This window comes from Nannospalax galili, unplaced genomic scaffold (genome assembly GCF_000622305.1).
Source record: "Nannospalax galili isolate Female #2095 unplaced genomic scaffold, S.galili_v1.0 scaffold1176, whole genome shotgun sequence".
NCBI classification, from domain to species: domain Eukaryota; kingdom Metazoa; phylum Chordata; class Mammalia; order Rodentia; family Spalacidae; genus Nannospalax; species Nannospalax galili.
The window spans coordinates 1,923,884-1,949,029 of record NW_008338883.1 but is presented as its reverse complement, the minus strand read 5'-3'; the positions used below and the strand labels follow the sequence as shown (position 1 = coordinate 1,949,029).

The window sequence follows — 25,146 nt, the reverse complement described above, 5'->3', positions numbered from 1 at the left end:
TTGTGACTCAAGCTGGAGTAGGATATGGCACCTGCGGTGTGGTTTCCCCTTTGGCTTGGGACAGAAGGTGGGGAAGGACAGTGTGCATTAATGGTTGTGTTTGTACCTATGACAGTCCTGCCTGTCTCCGGGGCGGGGGACTTCCCTCGCTTGGAGGAAGGCCCTTTGAGGTCTGGGTTCCAGAGTACTGCCTCCCCTCCTCCCGCTACCTGCTCCTTTTATTGACATCTGTCCCTCTCTGGTCTCCAGGTGCTACATCTGTATTGTGACACTTGCTCTGTGCCCATTTGTCGAGAGTGCACGCTGGGCCGGCACGGGGGCCACAGTTTCATCTACCTCCAGGATGCGCTGCAGGATTCAAGGGCACTCACCATCCAGCTGCTGGCTGATGCCCAGCAGGGCCGCCAGGCAATCCAGGTCAGTTATCTTCCTCATTGACTCCCTCCAGAAGCCTTTCCCATCCCTTCTAGAGAGCATGTGGACATAGGAGAGCAGACTGCACTCTTGGCTTTACCAGAAGGGGCTCATGTGGCACCCAGGCTGCAGAGCCTGAAGCAGTTCTCAGAAGGGGATAGGGATGTAGCCTGAGGTCCTGGCTTCTTACCTGAATCCCTTTTCTTTCTTAATAAGGACTTCCAAGACTGAGCACTTAATGCTTTTTAGGCACAAGGTATTTGATTGACTTATTTATAGCTGAGAAGGGAACAGAGAATTTTACATTAGGTTCAGACTTTATTCAAATCTCTTATTTAGCTCTTATCATCATTATTGCATGATATTAATATCAGCGTATTATTTCAATTTGTAGTCTTCTTTAATTTTTCAAAAAAAATTGGTTTTTATTTATGTGTACAAGTGTTCCTGCACGTAAGTGCACCCATGTCGTTCAACACCCACTGAGGTAAGAAGATAGCATTGGATCCCCTGGAACTGGAGTTACAGGTGGCTGTTAGCCGCCATGTGGGTGCTGGGAACTGAACCCAGATCCTCTGCAAGAGCAGCCACTGTTCTTAACCACCAGAGCCATCTCTCCAGCCTGATGCCTAGTTCTTTAAAAGCCTGATGCCTAGTTCTTTTAAATTGTTACTATCTAGCTGATTGCTTATAAATCTCCTTGCTAGGTGACAAGCTTTTAGGAAATCAGAAAATTATGACTCCTAAATTTAAAGATGAGGTTGAAAGTAGTTACTAGTTACTAAGTTTCCAACAGAAATTGCATAGGAAATTTGTTATTTTTGGAATATTTAGGTAAAAAATTTTTTTTGTAGAGATATGTTTTGAAAGTTCTATCCAGAATTTGACAGGCTTGTGTTTTGTTTTTTGTTTTTAGGCAGGGTCTTGCTGTATAACCTAGGCTAGCCTCCAGCTTGAAGCAGTTCTGCCTCAGCCTCTCTGGTGCTAGATTGTGGGTGTGTGCTGCCACACCTGGCTGAGTTTTGCAGATTTTATTTAATACATTCTCAGTAGCTGGTGTAGGCTCATAAGTATGATATTGAAGTAATCTTTTCTGGCTAATTATATTTCCTGATGTTCAAGTCATACATACAGCAGGTTACAAGTATATTTTTGGAGTGGTAAATCCTGCAACCAGAGTTAGTGTCTTCTTAAAAGAGAAGGTTTCGTTTTTATTTTTGTATGGGTACCTTCAGAGACCATTGGAGCCTCTGGAGCAGGAGTTGTGAGGCGCCCCAACTTGGGTGCTGGGAATTGAACTCTGGTCCTGGAAGAGCCGTTTCTGTTCTGAACTACTGAATTATCTTTCTAATCCTTATACTTTCTTTAAAATGGCCTATACCACTAAGGACAAAGTGTCTCATGACTGTAATCCTAGAGCTCTGGATGCCCCTGTCTTTTATTTGCTTGTTAGTTTTTTGGTCTTTTTGAGACAGGGTCTCCCTGTAGCCCCAGCTGTCCTGGAACTCACTATGTAGACCAGGCTGGCCTTGAACTCACAGAGATCCGCCTGCCTCTGCCTAGAGAGTGCTGGGAATAATGTGCGACACCACTCCCGGCCTAACCCTGTCTTAAGAAAACAAAACAACCAAAGGTCTATATAGTGCCTCTGGGTTGCTGCTCTGCCTCTGCAGTGGCTCATTTTTTTGCTGTGGCGCAGTGTGTCTGTGTCCCCACAGATAAAGTACTCCCTGTCTGTGTTCTCTTAGGTTGTTACCATTAGGATTCTGGGGGAACCTCATCCTGCTCTTCTAGACACAGTATCCCCAGGCACTGCCTAGCCACTGTGCATGTGACCTGGAACTAAGAGAGCTGCAGACCACACACACACACACACACACACACCGCCCATCATGGTATAATCTTAATGTCCCCTGTCTGTCCTTGGAGAATGAGAACACTCGGCCTTGGAGCATGATTAAGAGAATTAATGCTACATATGTGCTCTCTGTGGTTTGTGGGCTCAGCCACTGGGGAAAGAGATGAGTTGTCAAGATTGGCTGGAGGCTTAAAAACAGTGGTTTAAATGGTGAAATCTCATAATAAAAATGTCAGCTTTCTGTGAAGAGAACAGTAGACGAAGATTTTGTGTATCTTGTTCAACTTTCTAAACAGAAGACTCAGAAGCATGAACCATAGCTGCTAAATGTTTGTGGATAGTCTGTCTGATGTTGAGCTGAATACTAGATCGTGTGTCATGCTGGGTAGTGAGAAGAGCAGGTAGCAAGTATATGGGTGCCTGTTGGGTTGGTGGGATATCATGTTAATAGCCATACTGCACAGATTGTGAATAGATTGTACAGGAGGACCTCCTGTCTGTGTGTGTGTGTGTGTGTGTGTGTGTGTGTGTGTGTGTGTGTGTGTGCACGTGCACGTGCACCGCTCCTTCCTGGCTCATCTGTGTGCCTGCCTGCCTTTCTTTTTCTTGGCTCTGGGTTGGTTTTTTTAAGCCTACATTCAGTCATGGTCTGAAGGCCAGAGTACGAGAGACACCTGCTGAAGGCATTTTATAGATTGTCCGTGCATTGGCCATAGCCATTCCTAGAAACAACAGTCCTCCTGCGAGTCCTAGAGGAAAGTAGAGAGGGATGAGTAATTTCTAAATGGTTCTGGGTGCTCCTTCCCTGAGTTAGCCTGAGATGCCTGCACCGGCAGCATGGGAGAAGCCAAGGTAAAGGATGAAGTCAGATGGCTTTCATGAAGCCGTAACTGTAAAGCTACTTTATTCCCCAGAGAAACAGACTCTGTCCCCAAGGCCAGAAGTCTGGTGCGGCCCAGTTTTCTTTGTGTACAAGTGTATACACCTGGGCTGCGGGTAAGAATCTGAACAGAGTTCTGTGTTTTGAAACAGGTTGCGTGGGAATAGGGAGAGGTCAGATTATGACCCCCAGATAGGGACTGCTGTGCTGAGGTAGAACTGCAAGGGACTCTTGACCACATGGAGGGTGGAGTCCCTTTCTTGGGCACATTTAATCTAGAAGTCATTTGTAAAAATACATCTTGAAGACAATGAAAAAAGCCACAGTATGAGAGGGACTTAGTTTCCAGGCATGGTGGCGCACGCCTTTAGTCCCAGCACTCGGGAGGCAGAGACAGGCAGATCTCTTGAGTTCAAGGCCAGCCTGGTCTACATAGAGAGTTCTAGACTAGCTGGGGCTCCAGGGAGAGACCCTGTCTCAAAAAGACTTAACTTTGCACATGAATGTACAGGTAAATGTCCTTTATTGGTCACTAAGCAATGGAAAGTTGGATCTGCCTCTGATGTGATGTTTTAAGGGGGTGAAGTCTATTGGTGTGTTGTGCAGTGCCCGAGGAGGACAGAAGAGGGTGTCAGATCCCCTGGACCTGGAGTTATGGACAGTTGTTAGCTCCATGTGGGTGCTGGGATTGAAACCCGGGTCTTCTGCAAGAGCAACCAGTGCTCTTAACTGCTGAGCCGTCTCTCCAGCTCCCAGTCTACTCTTGGTTTTACTATGTCATTGAATATTAATGTTTAAGAGTATCTGAGGCTGGAGGGATGGATGAACCAGTGGTTCATAGAACTTCCTGTTCTAACAGAGGACCAGAGTTCTAATCCTCCTATGCACATCTCTTAATCTTCTGGGCATGGTGGCACATGCCTTTAATTCCAGCACTCGGGAGGCAGTGGCAGATGGATCTCTGAGATTAAGGCCATTCTGGTCTACATAGTGAGTTCCAGGCCAGATGTGGCTACAGAGAGACCATGTCTCAAAAAAACCCCAAATCCCTTAACCCAAATACAAACTAATTCTGGTCACATATTATATTAACTACTTTTCTCATTGCAGTGACAAAATATCTGACACAAGTAACTTCAAGAGTTTATTTTGGTTCACAGTTTAGTTCATAGCATATCATGGTTGGGCAGCAGGAGTATGAAGTGGCTGGTCATGTTGCATCTATAAACTAGGTGTGGTACCTTTAATCCCAGCATTTAGGAGGCAGAGGTAGAGGCAGGTGGTTCTTTGTCAGATATGTCAACATGGTCTACATATCAAGTTCCAGGCCAGCTAGGCTACAAGGAGATCCTATCTCAGAAACCAAACAAACAAATACAAAAAATAGCACACACGCACACACACACACACACTCTCTCTCTCTCTCTCTCTCTCTCTCTCTCTCTCTCTCTCTCTCTCTATTTCATTTATAGTCAGGAATTGGAGATGAATGTTGAGTTTCTCCTTTGGAAATGGAGCCACCTGCAGTTTAGGGTGGGTCTTTTCTTAGTTAAACCTTCTGAAAACACCTGTAGATGTACCCAGAGGCATCTCTCCTAAGTGATTCCAAATCTAGTCAGGGAGATTCTGAAGATTAACCCTTGCATAGCATGGAGATTTTGCTGTCTTTCTAAAGGGAACACAAAATAATAAGGTTGGGATAGCAGTCACTGACCTAAGAATCTGTCCTTTGTTCACCCGTTTTGCTCTTTGATGCTATTAGACTATAAAGTGTGTTGTTCAAGAACTTCCTCCCCCTTTTTTCTTTTTTCATTTTGAGATGAGGTCTCCTAATCCAGGTTGGCATTGAACTCCTGATCTGTCTCCACCTCCCGAGTGCTAGGATTTCAGGTTTGCACCACCATGTCTCGCTAATGTGGTGCTGAGGATTGAACCCAGGGTTTTCTGTGTGCTAGCACTTTACCAACTGAACTGTACCTGGGTGTCCTTGTTCAAGACATTTACTCACCCATCCATTGTGCTACAGTTGTTGCAACACTGTACCATTGCGCCACACATACATACCTCCCATCCCATGAACTTTCAAAAAGGTGCTCACTTGGAGGTCTATGCCTTTAATGCCAGCACTCCTGAGGCAGAGCAGAGCCAAGTGGACCTTTAGGAGTTCCAGGCCAGCCAGGGCTATATAATGAGATCCTGTCTTTGGCGGGGGAGGGGGGGGCAGAAAGAGCTGGTCATTTTGGGGCTGGCAAATAAAGGTGCTTGCTGCCAAACATACACACAGACAAATGTAAAAAGTTGATTATTTGTACTAGCAAGTTGGTAAGCCCAGAAAGAGAGTTGCTGTCCTGAAAGTAGACTTAATTTTGATAGTCAAGTGGGAAGCAGTAAGTTAAGCAGAAAGTCAATGGATTTACAGTAAATACAGCAGGCCTGGTACTCATTATGTAGAACAGGCTGACCTCTCACAGAGATCCTCCTGCCTCTGCCTCCCAAGTGCTGGGACTAAAGGTGTCTGCCACCACGCCCAACACCCAAACAAAATCTGGCACCCAAAACAAAATCTTGTCAGGTGAAAAGCCTACAGGGTAGAAGTATTAACCCAAATGTGGGGGCTGCAGAGATTGCTCGGCAGTACTTACTCAGAGTGCTTATTGCTCTTGCAGGGGACCTGGTTCAGTCCCCAGCACCCACGCCAGGCAGCTTACAACCACCTGTAACTACTTCCAGGGTACCTGACTCCCTCTGGCCTTCATGGGCACCAGCATGCACATGGTAAACACAAATGCACACACACAAATTTAAAAATTAAAAAAGAAACTAAATGTGGATATATGTTAAAAACAAATGCATTAGGATAGAGGTGGTAGGGGCTGGAGAGATGGCTCAGCAGTTAAGAGCACTAACTGCTCTTGCAGAGGACCCGGGCTCGATTCCCAGCACCCATGGGTCCTTAACTCCAGCTCCAGGGGAATCCGAAGCCCCCTTCTGACCTCTGTGGCATTGCATGACACTGGTGCACTCACATACATGCAGGCAATACATTCAGACACATTAAATTAAAAAAAAAATAGAGGTGATAGAAATTTTCTGCACGTGAGAAAAATGGATCTAGCAAATATATGTTGAAATAAAAAAAAATCTCCAAAATGGGCTAGACAGGGGTGTGGTTTTAGATCAAGGAATAAAGGAAATTTAAATAGTGAACCTTGGGCTGGAGAGATGGCTCAGTGGTTAAGAGCACTGGCCTTGCAGAAGACCGGGGTTTGAATCCCAGCAATGACATGGCGGCTAACATGGTCCGTAACTCCAGTTCCAGGGAATCTGACAACAGACTCTTCTGTCCAGTTCTCTACAGGCATTTCACGACTCGGGTGCACTTACACACATGTAGGTAATATACTCATACACATAAAATAAAAATGAATAAATAAAATAATGAGCCTTATCAAAGGAAAATAAGATAATTTAATGTAGCCACAGGGGAATTTATCCTTAGTAGTAATTCACTAAAATGTATGTGTGTCTGAACGAGTGTTTGTGCATTATTTGGAAACCAAAAGGAGGCATCAGATCTCCTGGAGTTGGAATTATAGGCAGTTTTGAGTTGCCTGGTGGTAGGTGCTGGAACCTGAATGCAGGTTTGGAAGAACGGAAAGTGGTCTTTATCATTGAGCCATTTTGTTTACTTATTTGTGTGTGTTTGTGTTTGGGCATGCACATGCCACACATACATGGGAAGGTCAGGGATAGCATTCTGTATGCTAACCCTGGGGAACGACCTTGGATCAAGATTGGTGGTAGGGCCTGGCGTGGTGGCGCACCTTTAATCCCAGCAGGCAGATCTAGTTCTGGGCCAGGTGGGGCTACAGGGAAACCCTGTCTGTCTCAAAAAGACCAAAAAAAAAAAAGTAATGACAGGTGCCATCACCTTCTGAGTCATTTCAACCCTCCATCTTTTCCTTTCTCCCCTTCCCATCCCTTCATCCCAAAAGTTAAAGGATCATGTTTAAAGAACTTTATTGATTGATTGTCTTTTTAAAATACTTTATTATTTTTATGTGAATTGAGTGTATTGCCTGCATGTAGGTAAGTGCACCCATGTCTTGCAGTGCCTGTGGAGGACAGAGGAGGCTGTGGGATCCCCTGGAGCTGGAGTTAGGGACTGTTGTTAGCTATCATGTGGGTGCTGGGATACGAACCTGGGTCTTCTGCAAGAACAGTGTTCTTATCTGCTAAGCCATCTCTCCAGCCCCAATTGATTGTCTTTTGAGAGACTCTCTCTATAGTCCCAGATGTCCTGGAACTGGTACTGAACTCACAGAGATCTGCTTGCCTCTCCCTTCGGAGTGCTGGGATTAAAGGCGTGCTGCCACCATGCCCAGCTTTTGAAGACCTTTAATATACCATTTACTAACTGATCTTCCTCCCATGTTGTCCAGAAAGAGTCATTTTGTATGTTGAACATACATGGATCAGGCCCCCTATGCTGATGACATTCATGGTGTCATCACTCTATGGCAACCTCAAAAGAAAAAAAAAATTTTTTTTAATTTTTTTTATGTGTATGAGTGTATTCCTGCATGTGTGTGAGTTCACCCATGTCTTGCAATGCCTATGGAGGTCAGAAAAGGAAATGGAGATCCGAAGAGGAAATCAGATTGGGGTCCCTGGAACTGGAGTTAACAAGTGGTTGTTAGCTGCCACCTGGGTGCTAGGAACTGAACCCAGGTCTTCTGCAAGAGCAACCAGTGCTCTTAACCTCTGAGCCATCTCTCCAGCCGAGGCAACCTTGTTCTTGTTTAAAAAAGAAAAGATTTATTTATTTATTTATTTATTTGTTTGTTTATTTATTTGTTTAATGTGTGTGCCTGTGTACACTTGAGTGCAGGTGCCTGAGGGGTTCAGAAGAAGGCACCAGATCTCCTGGAGCTGTAATTACAGGAAGTTGTGAGCTGCTTGGCATTTGCCAGTTCTGTTAGCCACTGAGCCACCTCTAGCCTCTGGCAACCTCATTCTTCGTGCTGAATTTTAGCTTCCTTAATGTGCAGAATAGGGGAGAGATCCCTAGATGTGTGTGGAGCTTCTTCTGACCCAGAGCCACCCTCAGGGGAAGGACTGGCTTCCTTTTCCTTCTTCTTTATTCTCCCCCTGTTGAGCTGTGGTGAAGCAAGTTTGAGCATCCACCTGTGAAATTCCTGCAAGGGCATTGTTTGATCTGCTCTGGCTTCCTTTATCTCCCTCTTAGGGCCAAGGCATGAAACTTGGAAGTTCCCTTCAGCCCAAATGAATGAGAACATGATTCCAGAAGTAAAGGATTCTGGGTAAAATTGCAGTTAGATTGAAGCCTTGCAAAAGGTTTACACTGCTCCCCTATGAGTGTCACCAACTGTTTTTTTTGTTTGTTTTTTTTTAATGTATGTGCGTGTAGGTAAATGCACCTGTGTCGTGCAATGCCCACAGAGGTCAGAGGAGTCTGTGGGATCCCCTGGGACTGGAGTTATGGACAGTTGTTAGCTGCCATGTGGGTGCTGGGATTCGAATCCACGTCTTCTTCAAGAACAACCAGTGTTCTTAACCACTGAGCCATCTCTCCAGCCCCAGGTGTCACCAACTTTTTACAGTAGGGTTTAGTAAGATCCAGTCAGTACTGCTTGGGGAAGGAGCTTATTTTTCCACTTACCAGCTCTACCATTGAGTTGCATCCACATTCTCTTCCCATTCCTTGGTATTTATTATTTATTTATTTATTCATTCATTCATTCGTTCATTCAGGGGCTCACCATGCCGCCTCTGATTGGCTTCAGACTTTGTGTGATCCTCCTTCCCCTGCCTCCTGAGCACTGGGGTTGCAGAACTCTGGGATTAAATGTGTGCACCATCATGCTTTTGTTTCTTGCTGTGTTCGAGATGGAACCCAGGAGCTTGTATTTGCTAGGAAGTTTCCTCCCTCCCTCCCTTCCTATTTGTTTTTATTTTATGTGCACAAGCATTGTTTTTTGGTCTTTTTGAGACAGAGCCTCTCTGTAGACCCAGCTGGCCTGAGCTTCCTATGTAGACCAGGCTGAATTCACAGAGATCTGCCTGGCTCTGCCTTCCAAGAGCTGGGATTAAAGGCATGTGCCACCATGCCTGGCTATGCACAAGCATTTTACCTGCATGTATGTACATGTTCCACATGTGTGCCATGCCCACAGGTGCCAGAAGAGGGTGCTGGATCCCCTGAAACTAAAGAGGGTTGTGAGCCACCATGTGTTTGCTGGGAACCAAAACCCTAAAACCTCTACAGCAAGTGCTCTTTTTGTTGTTATTGTTGTTTTAAAATATTTTATTTATTAATTTTTATTTTATGTTTATGAGTATATTATCTGCATGTGTGTCAGTGCCCTTGTGTTGTACAGTGCCTGCAGGGGTCAGAAGAAGGTGTCGAATTCCCCTGGAACTGGAGTTACAGATGGTTGTTAACCACTGCTGTGTGGGTGCTGGGAATTGAACTCGGGTCCTCTGTAAGAGCGGTCAGTAAGAGCAGTCAGTGCTCTTAATCATGGAGCCATCTCTCCAGCCCCTGTTGTTGTTTTGAGACAGGGTCTCACCACATAGGTTGACCCTGGGACTCACTATGTAGACCAGTCCATGCTGACCTCAAACTCACATAGATCTGCCAGCCTCTGTTTCTTGAGTGCTGGGATTAAGGTCACGTGCCACCTTGCCAGGCCATTTTTAAAATTTTTCTTCTTTAAAAAGGGTGTGTGTGTGTGTGCGCGTGTGCGCATTTGGGTGCCATGGAGGCCAGAAAAGGCTGTCAGATTCTCTGAAGCTGGAGTTTGTGAGTGAGTTGTGGAGTTTGTCTCAACATGGCTGCTGAGAACTGAACTCAGCTCCTCTGAAAGAGCTGCTTTTAAACCCATGAACAGCAATTGCTCTTAACTACAGAGCCATTTCTCCAGACCCATAGTACAGCTGCTTTTCTACTGAGCTTTTGTTTAGAAAAGACTTTTTTTTAGCAATTCCATCCCTTTCACTTAGGGAACTAAGATTCAACCAGAGATGAGCCTGGTGTACCTCCTGTGCATCAGAAATGTAGATGTTTGCTGCTTTCTGAGCACTGTTAAGAGCTGAAATCATAATCACTGATCATGTTTCTGTGCTAGTATTGGTGCCAGGATCCTGGATTCAGTCTGGGTCCTGTCATGTTGCAAAGTTCTCCGTGTAGCCTGGTTTACCTCCTTCCTGAGGGCCTCATGCCCTGAATGCCTCATTTCCCACCAGCCTTCCTGTCCTTATCCACTTATTTTTAGGATTTGTTCTTGTGCATGCCGTAAACTTTGAAATAGTTTCTGGTTGAGGCATCTATTTTTATCTGAATAAGATACTTGTCACTGGGGCTAGAGAGATGGCCCAGCAGTTAAGAGCCCTGACTGCTCTTACAGAGGACCTGGGTTTGAGTCCCAGCATCCACATGGCAGCTAACAACCATCAGTGACACCAGTTCCAGGGGATCCAATGGCTTCTTCTGACCTCCGTGGGCAGTGCACAACACAGGTGCACTTACACACATGCAGGCAATACACTCATACACATAAAAAATAAAAATTAAATTAAAAATTTATTTTTTATTGGTCTTTTTGAGACAAGGTCTCCCTGTAGCTTCAGCTGGCCTGGATTCACTAATGGAGACCAGGCTGGCCTCAAACTCACAGAGATCCACCTGCCTCTGCCTCTGCCTCCTGAGTGCTGGGATTAAAGGCGTGCGCCACCACGCCCGGCTAATAAGATATTTTTTTTTTAAAGTTACTTGTCACATGTCCAGTTGACAGCAAGTGGAATCCTTGAGTTCTAAGCCTCGCAGCTTGTTTTTGGAGACCCTGATATAAATACTTGAATACTCCATCACTCTAGAGGAACCCTCCAAACTCCACGGTAAAGGTCTAGAGACACAGCAGAGCAAGCAGAGGGTACCTTAGGGAGCCCATGAGCACATTGGGTAGTCACAGGGGACCAACTTTAAAAATTTTTTTTATGACATTTCATTACCTTTATTTTGCCCCCCCCCATAGTTTCATAAATGTTAAATGTGGCAAGAAATAATTGAAAGTGGGTTGTAGAAGGGCCCCGTGCCCAGTTCTAGAGCCTTTGGGTATGCATTCTCCCACTTCCTGATGGGGTACTTTAAACACCCGGCAGCCATGTTCTGGCTGTCCTCCCTGGTAGGTGTCACTAGTCCCTGGCTGCACCCTTGCTCTGGAAACCCAGGTTTGGCCCAGTTTCCCCCACATGACATAGCTGCCACTCAGCAGTTGGCTGGCATACCAATCATTAAACCAGTGAGATGGCTCAGCAGTTTGCTGCCAAGCTTGACAACCTGGGTTCAATCCCTGGGACCCAGATGGTGGAAGAATACAAGTTGTCCTCTGACCACAACATGCACTCAGTAACACTTGCCCACACACAGACACAAAATAAATGTAAACTTAATAAAACCATCACATACACCAAATACCTATCTAATTTATAACGTATATCAATGCTTTTCATGAAAACTTATTTAATGTTAGTGCATATCCTGTATAAATCAATCACTGTTTGTTTGTTTTTTTTAATCTTGGGAGGTTTTTTTGCTTTTTTTTTTTAATCTTTTTGAGACAGGGTCTCCCTGTAGCTCACTGTGTAGACCAGGCTGGTCTTGAACTCACAGAGATCCACTTGCCTCTGCCTCCAGAGTGCTGGGATTAAAGATGTGTGCCACCATGCCAGGCTTAAATTTTATGTGGAAGTGTTTGCCCTGGAGCTGGAACAATTGTTAGCTGTCATGTGATGCCGGAAACTGAACCTGGTTCCTCTGCAAGAGTAGCCAGTGTTCATAACTGCTGAGCTATCTCCAGCCCCCTCAGTCAATCGCTGTCTTTTAAAATAAGGTGAACTTTTTTTTTTTTTTCTTGGAAAAAAAAAAAGTAAAAGGCAAATATGTAAATGTCATGTTCAAGGACAGTTTGACTCTCTCACTAAAATAAACAACAGCTTAAAATCAAGCAGACACACATACTTCAGGGAAAGGGCCAATGGGGAAGAGCAATGGCCACCTCTTTCACATGGAGTGGACAAGTGTCCCCTTTCTCAGACAGCTTGTTTAGGTTTTATTGCAACAACAACGCCCACCAAACATGCAAGCAAGGGTCACAAGAATTCCTAGGTGATAAAAGGGACTCTGTGTGTAGAGACAGAATGGGGTCTTTCCTGAACATACTCTCTACCAAGCACTGGACCTGCTGGGCTAGCTCTGGCTCTCTAATGCAGGGCGCTGGGCTTGATGGAGAAAATAACAGGATCACTACCCTGAGCATGTCCTAGAGAGAATATTTCTTAACATTTATGTGTCTGGATATCCACGGAGGCCAGAGAGCATCAAATGAGGAGTTACAGGTGGTTTGGAGCCACCAAATTGATTCCTGGGAATGGAACCCGGGTCCTCTGGAAGAGCAGCCAGTGCTGAGCCATCTCTCCAGCTCACTTTCCCAGCTTTTAGAGGGCAAAAGATCTAATCCCACATCAGAAAAGATGAGGGGCCAGGGCAGGGCAAATATTTGCATGCTTAGAAAGCAGTTTGTCCTGCTTTCTATTACCTGTTAAGAAATGCTGCAAGAAGCTAGGTATGGTGCCACATGCCTTTAATACCAGTGCTAGGAAGGCAGAACCAGGCAGATCTGTCAGATCAAAGCCAACCTTTTCTACATAGAGAGTTCCAGGGCTACCTATTTCCAAAAACAACTATAACTCTGCTGATGAGTAACCCGTCTGAAAGGAGTTGGGGGCGGGGTAGAGTTAAAATCTCTGAACTCTTAATTCCCTCTTGACACTCTTGACTGTGTGATGCATGGGCTTCAAAGCCCAGATGTGGAAGATGGGGCTCCTCAGAGTGTAACCTGCATTTGTAGAGAGAGGTTAGTTAGGATGAAGGTTTGCTAGGTTCAGTGACTGATGCCCACAGAACCTCCATGTAAGGACACGTAAACTCTCATCCAAAGACAGCAGAAATTGTCACCAGAGCTGTTCTGCCTTTGTTCTCCTGTCTGAGCTGAGGGAACTGTTCTTTGGAGAGGCTCCCCCCATCCCTGGGAGCTCCTGCTCCAGTATCACAGTGTTCCTACTCCAGTCCTGCAGTGTTTCTGCTCCTGGGCTAGTGTCTCCCACACCTGCCCAGTGTTCTCTTGGTTACGTCCTTTGCATCACCACTGTGTGCTAAGGTATCTTTCTTTCCCCCGAATGGCTCCTGTCCAGTATCAGATTCAAAATGTTTTTGAGTCCTATTGTGACACCAGTTCATGAGCACATATGTTTGTTTGGACAGTCTGATTTTTTTTTTTTAAATCTTTTTGATAATTTGAATATTTCTCCCTGGTTCAGTTTGTTGGTTTCCATCTCAGTTTCTGAGGGACGTTGGAATAAATTGCAAAGACTGGATGACTTAACGCTACAAGAATTGATTCTCTTTACATTTGGGAGGCCAAAAGTACAAAATCAAGGTGTTGGCAGTTCTTTGTGCCCCCAGGACCCAGGAGAAACTTTCTGTACTAGCTTCCTGAAGTTGACAGCTATGTGCCACTGTGTCTGTCCTTGTCTTCCTGCGGCTATGTTTGTTTCTATGGGGATTCACCTTATCTTAATGAATTACCTCTAATTTCCCCACAGCAAGTACCATTCTGAGGCTTTAGGTACACCTGTACTTTGCATGTGGACAGTGTTTTTACCCTGTGCTGCTGTTACCTAGGGGTAAACAAGGTTCTGGCCAAAGGCATGTGGAACTACAAAATGCCTAGATTGCTCTCATAGAACATTTCTGTCATACCAAGGATAGCTTTGAACCATGAACTATGTATATCACTGTATTATTTACTTTTCCTTTGCTGTGATAAAACACCATTACCAAGACAACTAATAGAAGGGTTTATTTTGGGCTATGGTTCCAGAGAGATAAGAGTCCATCATCATGGGAAGGCAGGGTAGCAGGAATGGCCGCGGGAGCAGGAAGCTGAGTGCTCACATCTTCAACAACAAACACAAATCAGAGAGAGCAACATTAAAGATGGAGCAGAAGCTGGGCGTGGTGGCACATGCCTTTAATCCCAGCACTTGGGAGGCAGAGGCAGGCAAATCTGGGAGTTCAAGGCCAATCTGAGCAGTTTAGAGGAGAGAGAAGGTATCTCAAGCTCTGGACAGTCTGTGAGTGTCCAGAAGTGCCCAGAGCCAGCTGTGAACTGCTCACTGGGTGCCTACAACTCACAGAGGTTGGGGCTAACAGGTGGTCACTTTCCCCATGGATGTTGAAGGTGTGCACTGCCTGGGTGTCATTCCTCATCCAGACTGAGAGGGAGCATGTAGTAGTCCCAGTTGTGACAGGGTTAAGTCAAAACTGTTGGGGTTGCTGGGTTGGAAGACATTTGGAAAAACAGTGCAGGGTATACTTTATGAGTCCGATTAGATGAAGAAGCCATAGACAAGTCTGGAGAGTGGCCTCTGTGCAGAGAGGGGAGCTGCAGGACGCTGGAGGTACAAATTGGCACCCCCAATGGTAAAGTTTCTGTTCTGTGTGTCTTGCCACAGTTGATCCACAAAATAAGGAAAGAAATGTGAATTGGGTGGGACTAGGGAGATGGTTCAGTGGGCAAAGATGCTTCTTGCCAAACCTGGTAACATGAAGCAGAATTGATTCCTAAAAGTTCCTCTGATCGCCACGTGTGCCATGGCACACACTTTTATAACACATGCATTTTGTCGGTAGGTAGGTAGATGATAGATAGATACCCATAGATACATTTTGATAGAGGTGAATGAAGTTGTAAAAAAAGATGAAGTTTTTTTACACCTCCAACATCCATGGGGAAAGAAACGTGGTCCACGTTTATCAGCCAAGAACTGAATTGTGAATAACAGCAGTATCTCCCTTTCTGCCGGGTGCTTAACTTTTTGCCTGTGTTGCCTTGGGTTTCCCCCCTCTTTGTCCAGGGTTTGTGAAGACTGGCAAATAAGTCCTTAAAACTAGCAGGAGCCAGGGTTGGAACCTGGGTTACCTTGCTACAAGGATAACTCAACACCCTTGCCCAAGACTGACCAGTTGTAGCACCACCTGTCTGACACCTAGGGTTCCCTCTGTCCAAGTCCACTGCTTCCCATTCCAGTTGGGCTCTGTGCCTTTTGCTTCCTGTACTGGCCTGGTTGGATCACCTGCTCTAAAAGCTGTTCCTTTGAGTCAGGTCAGAATCCTGATTTAGTATCTCAGTGTCTCAAAGAAATCCGTGTGGCTTTTTGAGGCACATCATGTAATATTAATGAATACACTAGGCCTTCTGTCTGGATTAATTTTTTATGAACAATATGTCTGATTCGACTGGCTGATTTCCCCAGGCTGGTAGTATAGGATGGAGGGTGGTATGCAGACGATCCTGACCAGAGGGCTTGATTTCTTTAGTTAAATCAAGTGATATTCCTAGTTTGTACCTGCTGTTGGATCGGGAGAAGTGGCTTGACAGCTGACGTGAATGTGGGTAGAGTACCACAAGGTGTTGGCACTGTCATAAGAGGGGCCTACCTGGCCGCGGGATTTCCTCCAGGTGGGGAGTAAGTCCAGAAAGTCTCAGGAAGTTTCCAGCATGCCCAGAGTTGTAGATTTTTACATCTGATCCTCATTCCCAGCGTGGGCACTCGCCCAGCTACACTGGTTGCCCTATTGTCAGAGTATCCCATAATAGACTGGTACTTGCTGAAAGTGCCACTTCTGATAAAAAGAATCTCAGCTCTTGCCAGCAGCTCCTTCAGTTACACACAAGCAGATGCCAGTCTCTCGCTAGGTGCCTGCCTTCATTCTCACAATATGGTCTAAGCAGTCTGGGTGTTAGCCTGGCACATCTATAGAAGCTGCCGTAAAGTGTAATGTAAGTGACTTCCACTCCCTCAAGGTTGTTATTGGTTTTCCAGCTGAGCATCGAACAGGCCCAGACTGTGGCAGAACAGGTGGAAATGAAGGCGAAGGTGGTCCAGTCGGAAGTCAAAGCTGTGACAGCTCGGCATAAGAAGGCTCTGGAGGAGCGGGAGTGCGAGCTGCTGTGGAAGGTAATGGTGGTGGTGGTGTGTGGGAGGGTGCACATCCACCCTCACCCAACCTCCCCAGCCTAGTGGGCAGAATTCTGTAGCCTCATTTCAGATCTGGGGCCCCAGCTCTAAGTTTAGAACACTTGGTAATTCTCCAGATGGATGCAGGGGGGCATCCCTGGGATACTGGGTGCCCTCCATGCAGCGGAACAAGAAGTCCTTTGAGAAGTGCTTGGGTAGCCAAGGCGGGAAGGAGTCTCAGGTTCTCTGTTGCACACCCTGGAAAGGAGGCAGAAAGGAGGGAAAACAATCAAAACTGTTGTTAGCAGAGGCGGGTGGATAGGAAATGTCCTTATTTTTGGTGCCCTGGCTGAGTGCACTTCCTGACCCCTGTGGAAAGCCAGCTTTCCACTTGGGAGGGCAGTGAGTGTGCTATCTTTCTTCCTGTGGGAGCAGGAAAGATTACCAAGCACACTGGTGGGCTGTTTAGATAAAAATCAGCTGGAAAGACTGCCAGTCAGCCCATCCAGACCAGCACTGCAGCCTTTCTCTCCCTTCCCCCTTTTTGGGTTTTTTGAGACAGGGTCTTACTATGTAGACCCAACTGGCCTTGAATTCACAGATCTTCACTGCCTCTGCCTCCTTAATGCTGGGATTAAAGGTGAGCCCTACTGGGCTGGACCTCTGCAGCCACCCAGGAAGAAGAGCTTCTAATAGTCTGGTGCCTGACCCCCATCCTTTGTTCTCTGAACACAACAAGACTGGTTTAGGTTTTTTTCTTTTTAAAAAACAACTCTTTTTTTTTTTTTTTTTTTTTTTTTTTTTTTTTTTTGGTCTTTTTGAGACAGGGTCTCCCTGTAGCCCCAGCTGTCCTGGAACTCACTATGTAGACCAGGCTGGCCACGACCTCACAGAGATCCGCCTGCCTCTGCCTCCCGAGTGCTGGGATTAAAGGCGTGCGCCACCACACCCAGCATGAACAATTCTTTTTTAAAAAAATATTATTTTAATTTTATGTGTGTGAATGTATTACCTGCATATGTATGTAAGTGCACCTGTGTCAAGCAGTGCCCAAAGAGGTCAGAAGAGGGTGTTGGAGCCCCAGGAACTGGACATTTGGTAGCTGCCATGTGGGTGCTGGAAATCGAATCCAGGTCTTCTACAAGAGCCAGCCAATGCTCTTAAGCTTTGAGCCATCTCTCGAGCCCAGTTGATTTAGTTTTTTAATGATTTATTTTCATGTAACACGAGTGCAGGTATCTGAAAAGGCATCAGATCCCTTTGGAACTGGAGTTATAGATGGTTATGTAGGTGCTGGAAACCCAACTTGGGTCTTTTAGAAGAGCAGCAAGCACTCTTAATCACTGATTCATCTCTTTAGGCCCATAATTTATATTTAATGGTGTTTGTGTGTGCACATGAATGCAAGTGTTTGTAGAGGCCAGAGAGAAAGTTGGATCCCTTGGAGCTTGAGTTACAGGTGGTTGTGAGCTACCCAGCTTGGGACCTGGGAGCCAAACTGTACATGCTGTTAACCAGTGAGCCATCTCTCTGGCCCCCCACTCTTTCTTATGTTATACCCTAAGACATTCTATGAGGCTACATTGGTCTTTGCATTTTGCTTTGTGTTTACTGTTTAGTTAACCTCACAACTTTCCTCGCTCAGGCTCCTCAGACTCTTGAGGAATGTAGTTTTAATTGCCTTCCAAGATGAGGAGGCTGTGTGGAAGAGGTGGATTAGAATAAGACTTAATGCACCCAGTACATTATTTCTCCAGTCCCTTTTGTAGGCTTGGCAATTTTCAGATGCTCAGATGTCCCTGTGGGCTGCCAGTCTTCGTGCACTCACAAATGTTAATTATGACCAGCAAGGTCTCTTGGTCTCTCCGTGCAACCCGAGAGCTCTGTCGTGAGTGCTGAGACAAACTTGCTCTTCTGGAATTCTGATGAAAAAGGCCTTTGTGTGGGGGGCTTCCATGACCCTCACCTTAGTTGCTCTTCGAGGCTGCCCCACCGCCTCTGTGGCGTTCTTTAAGAAGTGGAAGTCATTATTGTCAGAAGTGTTTGGAAGAAGAGGCAGAGTTTCTTCCTCATATATAGTAAAATGCTTCTACTCAGCCTAAAAACCCCATTCTCAAGAGGCACTTGCAAAATAAGCTTGCTTGCTCACAGACACCTCCGTCTCCCTAATCTTTACCTTTGCTGCAATTTGGTTTTTTGAGGTATGACTTCGTGTAGACCCCAGTTCTAGCCTCTTTTCTGTTGCTCTGATAAAATACCCTGACCAAAAACAGCTTAGGGGAGAAAGGGTTTTTTGTTGTTGTTGTTGTTGTTGTCTTTTTGAGACAGGGTTTCCCTGTAGCCCCAGCTGGCCGGGAACTCTATGTAGGCCTGGCTAGCCTTGAACTCACAGAAATCTACCTGCCTCTGCCTCCCCAGTGCTGGAATTAAAGGCCTGGGTCACCAAGCGGGTAGAGAGGGTTCATTTTTTTATTTTTATTTTATGTGTTTGAGTGTTTTGTGCGCATGTATGTGAGTGCACCATGCAGCACATGCAATGCCCACAGAGGCCAGAAGAGGGCATCAGATCACCTGGAACTGGAGTTAAGGACAGTTAGCTGCCATGTGGGGGTGCTGGGAACCAAAGGTGAATTTTCTCCATGAGCAGCCAGTGCTCTTAACCACTGAGCCATGGTTAACAAACATTTCCAGATAGGTTGTAGTCGATCAATGCAGGGAGGTGTAAACAGCAGGAGCTCAAAGTAGCTGGTCACATTGTATCCATAGTTAAGAGAAGCAAGAAACGCATGTGTGCAGGCCAGGGCTCAGCCGGTTTTCTCTTGTATGTTCCTGGTTCCCAAAGCAAGGAATGGTGCTGCCCACTGCACAGTGGGTCTTCCCACCTCAATTACCCCAATTAAGAAAAGCCCCTCACAGAATACCTATAGGCCTGCCTGATCTAGGAAATCCCCATGGAGACACTTCTCCAGTGACTATAATTTGTGTCAAGTTGACAATGAAAATTAACCATCACATCCATCCGTATTGGCCTAGAACTTGCTAGATAGCCAAGAATGACCTTGAACACCTAATCTTGATTCAAGTATTGGGATTACAGGAGAGGTACCACCATGCCCTGTGTTTTTACTTTAGTTCAGTGTGTGCATGGTGTTTCCCTTTTCTTGATTATGGATTTTCCTGTTCTTTCCCAGGCAAACCTTCATAGAAGACTGTGTCTGCCTAGACATCTCTCTGTGACAATTGCCCTCATTTGCCATGGAGTTCATTTTATGCATCTGGGCCCCCTCTTCATACACATTCTGGGGTACCTGGCACCTTCATAGGTTAGCTGCAGCCTACCTTCTTGAGTCAGAAGCAAAGGTAGAGGTTTGGCCTGGTATAGGAGCACGGATGAAACAGCTTTTATATAAATCCACTGAGCCTCTCTGTACATGTCTCTTCCACAGTGAGCAGAAGGAAAAGCAGTTAGTCAATAGCATATCACCCCTCAGGGGAAAATCGGATTAAGATCCAGGCCTCTGTGAGCATGGTGAACACTTGGGAGGCAGAGGCAGGTGGATCTCTGAGTTCCAAGCCAACCAGAGCTACACATTGAGACTCTGTCTCAAAATCAATCAATCAGTTAAGTAATCCATCCTCAGAAAGGCGGGCCCTTACTCTGTAACAGATCTTCTGTAGCTTTCAGGTGAGAGTGCACTAAGAAGTCAGGATCCTTTGCAAACCATGTGAAGTACTGGGGTAACCTTTTATAAGAGGCGGCTTGCTTAGAATTAAGGGAGTGTTAAGCATTTGAATGCATAAATAAGAAAAAAAAAGTGTTCAGCTTCATTTGTCAGACAGAATCCCTTACTTAGTAGTTTATAGTCTGAGAACCTCAAGAGCTGAAATCAGTTTTACAGATCAGAGTCCATGGTCATGCACCATGACATCTTGGATTACAGAATATGCCTTTGGAGATAGCCATATTTGGGGTACTTTCTGTCTTTGGGTTAGATTTCCAGCTCCTCTGCGTAAAACACAGAAGGAAAGGGCTGTACCCAAATTTGTAGTGACAGACCATTTGCCTAGTGGGTCCTTCCCTAGCACCCAACACAAGATTGTGGGAGAGGGGTTTCTAGTCTTGAATGGCTTTCTCGCCAAATTCTCTTAAATTCTCTATGTGACGTCTTTCTCCCCCTGCCCCCCCACCTTATTGCCTGGATGAGAGAGGCAGGAAGAAAGTGTGATGTGTTGTTTTTTGGAGACATGGTCTCACTGTATATCTCTGGCTGGACTGGAACTCATTACGTAGATCAGGCTAGCCTGAAAATCTACCTGCCTCTGCCTCCTGAGTGCTGGGATTAATGGCATGCACCAGCCACCACTCCTCTCTTCATTTCTTAGTAAGTGATATTAATTGGACCTGATGATAGGTTATTTAACAGCTGGTGTTTAGAATAACAATAACCATCTGTAACTCCAATTCCAGGGTATCTGATGCCACCTCCTGGCCTCCACAGGCATTGCATGCATGGATGCACTTAAACACATGCTTGCGAAACACTCATACACATAAAAGAAAAATAATAATTCAAAATGATTTCATGTATATTTGACCCAGATTCACTTTTTTTTAACTTTAAAAAATTATTTTTATTTTATTTGTATGTGTGTATTGCCTGCATGTAGGTAAGTGTACCCAATGCCCACGGAAGTCAGAAGTGGCTGTTGGATCCCCTGGGACTGGAGGTACGGACAGTTGTTAGCTACCATGTGGGTGCTGGGATTTGAACCCGGGTCTTCTGCAAGAACAGTCAGTGTTCTTAACCACTGAGCCATCTCTCCAGCCCCCAGATTCAACTTGTTTCAAAACAAAACTGTTTGGGGGATGGGGGAGATGGTTCAGGGGTTATGTGCACTGGCTACTCTTGCATCACACCTGGGTTTGAAGCCTGGCACCCACACACAGAGGCTAACAACTGTAACTCCAGTTCCAGGGGATTCAGTTCCCTCTTCGGCCCTCCATTGGGCATCGCACAACATGGGTGCACTTACATACATGCAGGCATAATACCCATATATTAGATTGACAGATAGTTAAAAATACTAAAAAACCAGCAGCACCGTTTGGCTTACTATTCTGTGTGTGCAGCTCTCCCTCTATCTTTGAGGGGTTATGCCCTAACTTGCTGTCAGTGATAAAGCACTAACCAGAAAACAGCTTGGGGAGAAAAGGGTTTATTTCATCTTACACTTCCAATTGTCAACCCATCATTGAAGGAAACCAGGCAGGAACTGAAGCAAAGACCATAGAGAAACACTGTTTACTGGCTTGCTTCCCCTGGCTTGCTCAGCTCCTTATACAGCCCAGGTCCACCTGCCCAGGGATGGCACTGCCCACAATGAGATGGGCCCTCCCACATCAATTAGCAATTAAGAAAGTGCTTCACAGAAATGCCCACAGGCCAATCTGATGGAGGAAATTCCTGGGTTCTTCTTCCTGTATGTCAAGTTGACAACTGAAACTATGACAAGGGAGGAAAAGCGTTTTATTTGGCTTATACTTCTAGGTCACAATCCATCATTGAGTGACATCAGGGCAGGAACTCATTCACAACCAGGGATGTACATCAGAAACCATTGGACAGTGCTGCTTGCTGACTCACAGGCTCATGTTTATCTAGCCTTTTAGTAGATTACAGGAACGGTGCCCCCCCAGTCAGGTGCTTGGGAGAATTTAGTTCCCTATACATGTGTTCTTGATAGATGTTTTCCCCCAGTTCAGAATTCAATCTAGAATCATTCACTGCACTTCGTTGTCCTGTGTCCAGTAGTGTTGTCCTGCCTATAAGGCTCCTTAACCCTTATTTGGGTTGGTGGATTGCTGTTTGTACTGTGATGTTTTTAAGATGTTCACTGTCCTTTGTCCATCCCTCCATATTTCAGTGTCGGTGTCTCACATGTGCTGTTTCTGTGCTTGGTTCTAAGCCTCTGTCCTGTCTTCCTCCTCTCTCCCTCCCCTCTAGGTAGAGAAGATCCGCCAGGTAAAGGCCAAGTCCCTGTACCTGCAGGTGGAGAAGCTGAGACAGAATCTCAACAAGCTGGAGAGCACCATCAGTGCAGTCCAGCAGGTTCTGGAGGAGGGCCGGGCCCTAGACATTCTGCTGGCCCGAGACCGGATGCTGGCCCAGGTGCAGGAGCTTAAAACTGTGCGGAGCCTCTTGCAGCCCCAGGAAGACGATAGGGTCATGTTCACACCCCCTGATCAGGCCCTGTACCTCGCCATCAAGTCCTTCGGCTTTGTCAGCAGTGGGGCCTTTGCCCCACTCACTAAGGCCACAGGAGATGGCCTCAAGCGGGCCCTCCAGGGTAAGGTAGCCTCCTTTACTGTCATGGGCTATGACCATGACGGTGAGCCCCGCCTCTCAGGAGGCGACTTGATGACAGCTGTGGTCCTGGGCCCCGATGGCAACCTGTTCGGTGCCGAAGTGAGTGATCAGCAGAATGGGACTTACGTGGTGAGCTACCGGCCTCAGCTTGAAGGTGAACACCTGGTGTCAGTGACCCTGTGCAACCAGCATATTGAGAACAGCCCCTTCAAGGTCATGGTCAAGTCAGGCCGCAGCTATGTGGGTATCGGGCTTCCTGGCCTGAGCTTCGGCAGTGAGGGTGACAGCGAGGGCAAGCTCTGTCGGCCCTGGGGAGTGAGTGTGGATAAGGAGGGTTACATCATCGTCGCTGACCGCAGCAATAACCGCATCCAGGTATTCAAGCCCTGTGGCTCCTTCCACCACAAGTTTGGCACCCTGGGCTCCCGGCCTGGGCAGTTCGACCGACCAGCCGGCGTGGCCTGTGATGCCTCTCGCAGGATCGTGGTGGCCGACAAAGACAATCATCGCATCCAGATCTTCACCTTCGAGGGCCAGTTCCTCCTCAAGTTTGGTGAGAAAGGAACCAAGAACGGGCAGTTTAACTACCCTTGGGATGTAGCCGTGAATTCTGAGGGCAAGATCCTGGTTTCAGATACCCGGAACCACCGCATCCAGCTGTTTGGGCCTGATGGGATCTTCCTGAATAAGTATGGCTTCGAGGGGGCTCTCTGGAAGCACTTTGACTCCCCAAGGGGTGTGGCTTTTAACCATGATGGTCACCTGGTAGTCACCGATTTCAATAACCACCGACTCCTGGTCATTCACCCTGACTGCCAATCTGCACGTTTCTTGGGCTCGGAGGGCACAGGCAATGGGCAGTTCCTGCGCCCACAGGGTGTGGCTGTGGACCAGGAAGGGCGCATCATCGTAGCTGATTCCAGAAACCACCGGGTGCAGATGTTTGAGGCCAATGGCAGCTTCCTGTGCAAGTTTGGTGCTCAAGGCAGTGGTTTTGGGCAGATGGACCGCCCTTCAGGGATCGCAGTCACCCCCGATGGGATGATTGTCGTGGTGGACTTTGGCAACAATCGAATCCTCATCTTCTAATCACATCTTCTGGGTTTCTGTGTTTGGGGTGTGCATGTGTGGGTCTCTCTTTTTGAATTTCAAAGGAAAAAACAGTCTCAGGGAAATTTTTTTCTTTTTTCTTTTTCCTCCTTTATTTTTAAGAGAACAAGAAAAGTACAACATTGCTTATGTCCTACCTCATCTTTATTTTTTTACAGATGAATGTACTTCTCTTTGTGCAGGGATTGAGCCTGTGAAGCGATAATTTCTATCTACCTCGTAAATCTTTGCATACCCTTCTCCAGGCCCCCCCCGTGGAGCTCACATTCCCTCTCCTTTCATGGGCATGGGATGCACAAGCCTGCACCCCTGCAGCCTTGAGGGCACTGGAAGCATGTGGTTTGGGGTGCATCTGTAGATTGAGCCAAGGAAACCCAAAAACTACTAAGTAAAAGAACAAAACAAAAAAGTATAAGACGTTGCAAAGATAGGATTTAAAATTCATAATTATAGCCTGTTTGTGTTCTTGAGAATACTGTGTTTATGTGGGGTTAGATTATGTTGTGTGATGTGATCTTTTTGGGGAAAAAAAAAAAAACTTTTTTTTTTAAAAAAAAAAAATTATGCTGCAGCGGAGGGCTTGCCTCCGTTATTACCTCAGTGTGTCTAACATTCTCTATAGCATCTTTTTTATCCCTAGGAGATGTGGCTGTGGCTCGCTAGCCAAGAAAAGCAGACCATTTATATTTTAGGGTGTCTAATCTTTTTTTTTTTCTGTTAAGGGAGGGGTGTGTGTATTTCCCAAGCCATCTCTGCCTGAGGGGTGAAGCTGGACTTGGCATGTAACATCCCAAAGAACCTTTTCATTCCAGATTGCTAAGACGTAGATATCGCTCAGGACTCAGTGAACATATTCTCACAAGTTAAGTATTCTTGTTTAGTTGTTGGTTATAAAGATTTAAGTGTAAGGAAGAAAGTTAAACTCACTCTCTGGCCTTTCAGACATGGATGGAGGTGTTGTGGAAGTGGAGGACCCCCGAGAAGCAAGGTATCCCCACTCTAGGGACTGTTCAGGAGAGGTGGGGTGACCCCACCCCCAGTGTAAAATGTTCTGCAGTGCTAAAGAGAGTACGTAGGCAAAGGAATAAACTTTTATTTTAAAAGCACAATTTTTTCCTACTTGGGAAGTTCAGGGAAATACAATATTTGAATAACAAATAGGAGCATCCCATTCCCACCCACAGCTCAGGTCATTTTTACAGGATCCTTGAACCTGAGTTGAGCTAGGACCTCATGATTATCATTGAACCCTTCCCCCTTCCCCCTCAAGGCCTTTGAATGTAAAGGATTTGTAAACCAAATCTCCCCAACCTGAAATGCAGGAACACAGTATCTGTTTTAAAACCTGTACCAAAGAATGAAAACTTGTTAGCCAGACTTCCACTGCAGAACTGGGCAGGAGGATTGGCACC

The 25,146-nt window shown here is 46.0% G+C and overlaps 1 protein-coding gene across 1 annotated transcript; it reads left to right on the top strand.

Annotated features, from left to right (window-relative positions):
• Positions 1–249: 249 nt before the first annotated feature.
• Positions 250–23,713, top strand: Trim71 (tripartite motif containing 71; the record flags this gene model as incomplete). Its single annotated transcript, XM_008833433.1, has 3 exons — positions 250–417; positions 16,122–16,256; positions 22,262–23,713. Coding segments are annotated over 3 exons (1,755 nt in total), but the record flags the coding sequence as incomplete, so codon positions are not given.
• Positions 23,714–25,146: the final 1,433 nt, after the last annotated feature.